Below are 6,236 nucleotides of genomic sequence, written 5' to 3'. Positions count from 1 at the left end.
GGATATCTACAAAACTGGTGAGAAATCATCGAGTCATTCTTTCATTCAACAAACATTTAGTCCTTACTGTGTGCCAGGTATTATATGAGTCTTAGACACAGAGCATACAACTTGACTAAGTCAGCCAGGGTTCCTGCCTTCATAAAGATTGTATTCTACTTGGGGAGACACAGTAAATAAAAGTGTTCATGTAGACACCTCTCATTGAATCCTTTTTCCTCACACCTCAGCCAGACAGTTTGATAAGTTGTTCAGGTCCTCCCAGTACCCTGAGATCAACAAAAACCATAGGCCATCTTCAGAGTCTTCAACTTTTCATTTTAAGTTATTTAAAACACTTTTTCAATGAAATAGTTGATTTATTCAATGACAATTAAAATTTATCTTATTACCTTATTTTTATCTTCCAAAAAGTTGTTTTCTCATTTCAGTAGATAGAAATTTTGCAATAAGTAGGACCATAAATTTAAATTGCAATAATATCTATATTGATATATTTTTCTTTTGGAATCTTATGAAGTATTGTAACTCTGAAAATGCTTGATTGTTTTTAACCATACTCAAGTTAAAAATTCTAATAATACTTTCCAAATTTTTTTGTTTTATCAATACTCTGATAAAATTTTTTTCTAGTCTTCATTATTTTAAATGTTTTACTATATGAAACTGACTTATGATGTCGGGTTTTTTTCCTCATTGATGTTCACAATTTTTTTATTTGAACCCCGACTGCTACTCTGATGAAAGAGGCAAGAGTTTAACATTTTGATCTTCCCATAGTCCAACTTTGGGGCACTCTTTGCATCCATCATTGACACCACAAGCAATAACAAGCCATTCCCTTTTTTACTGAAATAGTAAAGTGCTTTTCATTCTGGAAATACAAATTATTTGTTTTAATTTGTGCTGATTCTTGCTTAGTATCAAAAGACATTCCAGATTGTTCTGAATCTTGCATGCATCAGATGATTCCCAAGCTGCAGTTCTTATCAGTATCATTTCTTCTTTGTTCTCTGGTAAATTTGCAAGATTAATTTTTATTATATTTAAAAGGAAATGTTAAGAAACTTTTGCATATCTTATCTCCTCCTTCTCGATGTTCTTTTTAAATACTTATTATAAATTTTGAATTTATGTAAATATCAAAACACCACACACTACTTATATAAGACTTGCTGTACACTAACAATAAACCATTTAGAATCAAGGGCAAACCATGTAGTTTGAGGATAATAATAAATTGGTATTTCTCCTAAAGCACAGGGTGCTTAGAGTAGGTGAGAATACAGATGAAAAAAAGATTAGTGATTATTGAAGCTGGGGATAATGAGCTATTCTCTCTCTTTCTGAATGTGCTTGAAATTTTCCATAACAAAAAGTTTTTAAAATAATAATGCCCCACACAGCCACACCGTTTACTATGACAGGGGCGGAACTGGCAGATAGAGCTGGAGAGTTATCAGATGGTGTTGCATTAAGAAGCCATGTCATTGGGACAGCCTAAGGAAATTAGCTTGAACTAATGCATGTACACTAGAATTTATATTACTAATGAAAGTTTACCATTTACACAGTTACTATTATATACTATTTACCAACAGGTTCAGAAGTTTTTCAGGATTTAACAATTAGGATGATTCTACCAGCGTCTAATATTGGATATCAGCTCTGAATATATAACAATGAATCAGAAATAGTCCCTGCCTCAATAAATTTCTAGTCTGGCTATGGAGACAGACATGTGGAGTGAAACATTGTGATAGAGATTCAGGTATAAAAGAAGTACAGGGGAAACAGAAAGATATGTGTGACAAAGAGCAATAAGGAATGTTTACTGGATACCATGAGAACTGAAGACAGGTTTAAAGATGGGTGAAATTCAGCAGGCCAACATGGCGAGGAAAGCATTCTGAGTTCTTTTGGAGTCCCAAAGTTATTCTTAAAATTTTCCAAGTCTTTCACACCTTATACTTTTCCGCAAGGTTGACCGTTGCCAGCTACCAAATATTTTTATATTTTGCTATACAACATATGGAGACTAACATTGTTCAACTATAGAGAGGTTCTTTTAATTCTGAGTCTCCAAGAGTCATAATAGCAAGCATTTATTTAGTTCTTACTATGTTCTAAGCACTTTTCATATGTTAACCCATTTAATCTCACAACAGTTCTACAAATTAGGTTTTATTGTCATGCCTGTTTTTCCAGATGAGGGGTGTGCACCCTTATACAGAGAGCATAAATCACGTGCCCAGAGACACACACCAGAAAGTGGCTTCACTGGGATTAACCCAGACAGTCTGACTCCAGAGTCTGAAATCTTAACCATATGGATATTGCTGATCTCCAATAGCCATTAACCTCTCAGCAGCCATGAGGACCAGAAAGCTCGAGAGAGTTTATAATTGTGACATTAAAACATGAATGTGATAACCATACCTGTGTGTCTCTCAGGGGAAGCCCTTGCTGAGAAAGGCTCTGAAATCACCTTTATTAAAAAATTGACCTGTACTAATGCTGACCTGGTAAAAGGAAGACAGTATTTAATTATGGGTAAAGAAGCCCTCCAGATAAAATACAATTTCAGTTTCAGGTAAGTCACCAATATTTGAGAGTCTCTGATCTTCCCTCCAAAACAGAGTATGATTTATTCTTAAATACACTATATGTTTCTTATGTACCCTGCTATTAACCAACAAATCATTATGAACATAAATGAAATAATATGAATTTAAAACAAAGAATTATTTAAGACCATCGAGGCAGCTGAGAACTTAGCTGACTGATAAGCCATCTGAGTGAGTGTTTGTCCAACCTCCCTTCACCACCACACTGGCTCCCTTAATATGTTCTCAGACTGTTCTGTTTGTAAAGTGTTTAAATATGTATTTTGTTATCTTATTATTTTATTATATTATTTTATTATTATTTTTAAAAAATAAACATTGAGATAGATGTCATTCCTGCTTTTAACAGTGGGAGCCCCAGGCAGCTTCAGAATCCTTCAAGGGTCTGTGAACCTTCCCCAGCACAGCCCCTGACCCCTGGGGACCTGACCATGACTGGGCTTTTACAGAGGAAATCAAATACCACTTTTCCCTACTGTGACCATCATCACAAACACTTTGTTTTCATTTCTTCTTGGTAGGTACATCTACCCTTTAGATTCCTTGACCTGGATTGAATATTGGCCTACGGATACAACGTGTCCATCATGTCAAGCGTTTTTAGCTAACTTAGATGCGTTTGCTGAAGACATCTTTTTAAATGGCTGCGAAAACGCCTGAAGTTCAGCTGTATACAGTTTTCACTTACAGACTCCTGCTGTTGAAGTTTCTTTTTTTTTTTNTGACATTTAATAGATCTGACACAAACCGGGTAGTTGTTGTTAACCTGAATGTCCCACATGTCTCAGAGGCATATAATTTCTACCCATGGCAGGGGACACAGCAGGTGCCATGTGACTGTGCTGTTAAGCAGGAAGTGAAGCATCCCTCAAAGAGGCCAAAGAGATTATTAGCAAATAAATGCCCTTTTCTGAAAAATGACTCTTCCTGGCTGACCACAGAAATTAAGAATGCTGTGGGGGGCTTTAACACAGACACACCAAAAGGCAGAAAGAAATCAAGCCAGATGCAAGAAGAGTCTNAGAAGGGCTGATCCCATGTGCCTCTTCCATTTGAAGAGACTTCAACTCATTCTTCTTCTCCATTTTTTGTTAATACTTCTTTAAAGTTCTTCTGGATACAGGCGTATCCAAAATTTTCCAGGTAAGTAGAGAGACTCCATCCTTCTCTTCAGTCATACTGAGAAGAGGAAGTAGCTCGACTCTAGACAAGCACACACCAGCTAGCCTGGTTGTGCCCTCAGGCACAGAGTAGATTCTTGACTGATGTCATTTTGGGATGGTGGTAAAACAGGAAGATCACATCAACTTTGAGGAATACAGAAATAACTACTTAGCCCCATAACTAACTTGAGGATGGTTGCCATGGAAACATGGTTTACTTCTCTCTAGTTCTGGAAAAGCAGGAGAAAAAAAGCCAGAGGCTAGGCAATGCAGATTTGTTCTCCTCTGAATGTCCTGGGGACTGCATTTCTGGCCACAGTTGCTCCTAACAGCAAGAAGAGGTCATAGCACAAACTCTTACCATCTACAGGAGAAATCATTTGACTCCGTTTGAAGGTTATCTGTTTAACAATAATGTATTCTCAAGTGCCAACTTTCTTTCTAAATTGGGAAGTTGAGATTAGAAACACACCAGGAGTACAAACAGCAAGTGCTGTGGTAGCTAAGAAAATTACACAACCACAGGGAGACTTTTTTAAAACATGTGAGCAAATTCCTGTTTCAGTCTTTCTTTTGCTTACTGTGATTGGATTGAACCTGGCATGTGGGGAGTAGTAAAGATGTCTTTGCCATTGCTGGAGCCTGACTCCCAGTCTTTACCATCAGAAATAAGTGGTGAGTATACTTGGAACACAAAACATTTTCATTCACATACCTAGCTTCAAATTCTGAAAGGGCCTGACTTTTTTTTAAACAATGGGCTGGGTCACTAAAGCATACTTTCTTGGGCAACTCAAAAACTAGGTCTAGGGACTTAATTGCTGCCTTGAGTACAGTCACCTTCAGGGAAGTTAAACCTTCAGACTGTCTAGGATTAACAGGTCTGTCACTTGGGCCAACCTTCCTGCTGACCAATTTCTCTTTCACTTCAGGTCAACAGCCAGGCTTCGGGGATTACCAGATAATATCCAAACATGAATTTGGAGAAAGCTGCTTTCCAGAAAAAACAATGGATCAAGTGAATAGCTCTACCCTGTAGTATTATTCAACCCACCCACTGTGACAGTTCCAAAAACAAAACAGGTCTCCCTTAAGATGTGTTTGTAATCATGGTTTGAAAGTGGCCAAAGGCAAAGATATTAATGTTTATGCATAGAACATCTTACATCAGGGCTGAACTCTGGACTCAGCAATCTAGATAAAAAATGCAGAATGAGAATTAGCCAGCAAGGGTCATGGGTGCACAGCTCTCATGGACAGACACATTAGCACACCAAGGAATAAACCATGCCAAGAATCAAATTAGAATGTGCAAAGCTTGTCAGATTCTTCTAAAGAATGCCATTTGCTCTGCAGTTTTAAAATCACACCAAATTAACCTCCAAGCCCAAATGACCTAAAGGGCTTTGCAAAACAACAACATATTTACAGCCTCAAGTAATGAAGAAGTCAAAGAAGCTCCAAAGAGAATGAGCTGAGAAGGTGAATGTCAGCACGGCCAACCCATCAGTAAATGCTTCCCAGCACAAACACACACCAAGCGCATCTCCAAAGTTGGGCTGCCAGATGTTATGTTTGAATGGAAGCCAAACCTGGGTTTGTGAGAATGCTTGCCAGACAGAGGAAAAGTTACTCTTACATTAAGAAAAAAAAGTCCCCCGGGATGTGATTTCTTTTCTCCTTGGGATTATGGTCACTTGGCAAATGTTTCCCTGAGATAGGTATATTTTAGGCTACTTTTCAACTAATCATTAAGAACTGAAGATGATGCCAACTCACCCGGGCATCTGTGACCTTGAATTCCCTCAGGATATACTGTGGCATGTTATACTCAGCCATAGGATCTACAACAAAGTACTGGTATCTTGCGGACCGTTCTGCTGGCCAGTATTGATGACATTTTTCCTAATGGGAGAGAGGATTAATATTAAACTACACAAAGTGTAAAGAAGGTTTTGTCTATCATTAATCTGTCTATATATCTGTTTAATTTCTTTCTCTTGTTAATAAAATTTCAAAATCCAAGGCAATTCCAATTGCATGTGATTCATTTTCTTGTGGAAACCATCTGGTTCAATAATTGCCCACGGGATCCAGCACATATATACTTAGCATATAATAGCTGATTAATGCACATCACTCAAATTGAATATTTCAATAGGGTATGCATCTTCATACCTGAAAGTTACCCAAATAATTTTATCAGTTCTTGGACAGTGCTGGCCACATCAATCATGCATTGCACACCACAGCAGAGTTGCACCACTGTGGTTTGGAATAAGGAGCACCATCAATGTGAATGCAGAAAGAAACCTCTGAATTGATCTCATCCAATCTCACTTGTCAGTTGAGAAAACTGGGCCCAGGCAATTTTAATGATTTGGCTAAACTACACAGAGTCACTGGCCAAATCAGAATAAATCAGTTACTTTCCTAGTTTGATATT

General features: G+C 37.6%; 1 protein-coding gene across 1 annotated transcript in view; it reads right to left on the bottom strand.

Moving 5' to 3' along the window:
* Nucleotides 1-6,236, bottom strand: part of PTPRD (protein tyrosine phosphatase, receptor type, D) — a gene marked incomplete at its 5' end in the record, with an annotated part of 84,340 nt that overhangs the window by 11,065 nt on the left and 67,039 nt on the right. The window contains one exon of the mRNA XM_008578822.1: nt 5,570-5,695. Coding sequence (XP_008577044.1) covers nt 5,570-5,695 — 126 coding nt within the window. The remainder of the gene's footprint in view (nt 1-5,569; nt 5,696-6,236) is intronic.

This window comes from Galeopterus variegatus, unplaced genomic scaffold, assembly GCF_000696425.1.
Source record: "Galeopterus variegatus unplaced genomic scaffold, G_variegatus-3.0.2 Scaffold1765, whole genome shotgun sequence".
In the NCBI taxonomy this organism is placed as follows: domain Eukaryota; kingdom Metazoa; phylum Chordata; class Mammalia; order Dermoptera; family Cynocephalidae; genus Galeopterus; species Galeopterus variegatus.
Note: the sequence above shows the minus strand (reverse complement) of the source record. Positions and strands in the feature narration are given on the sequence as shown.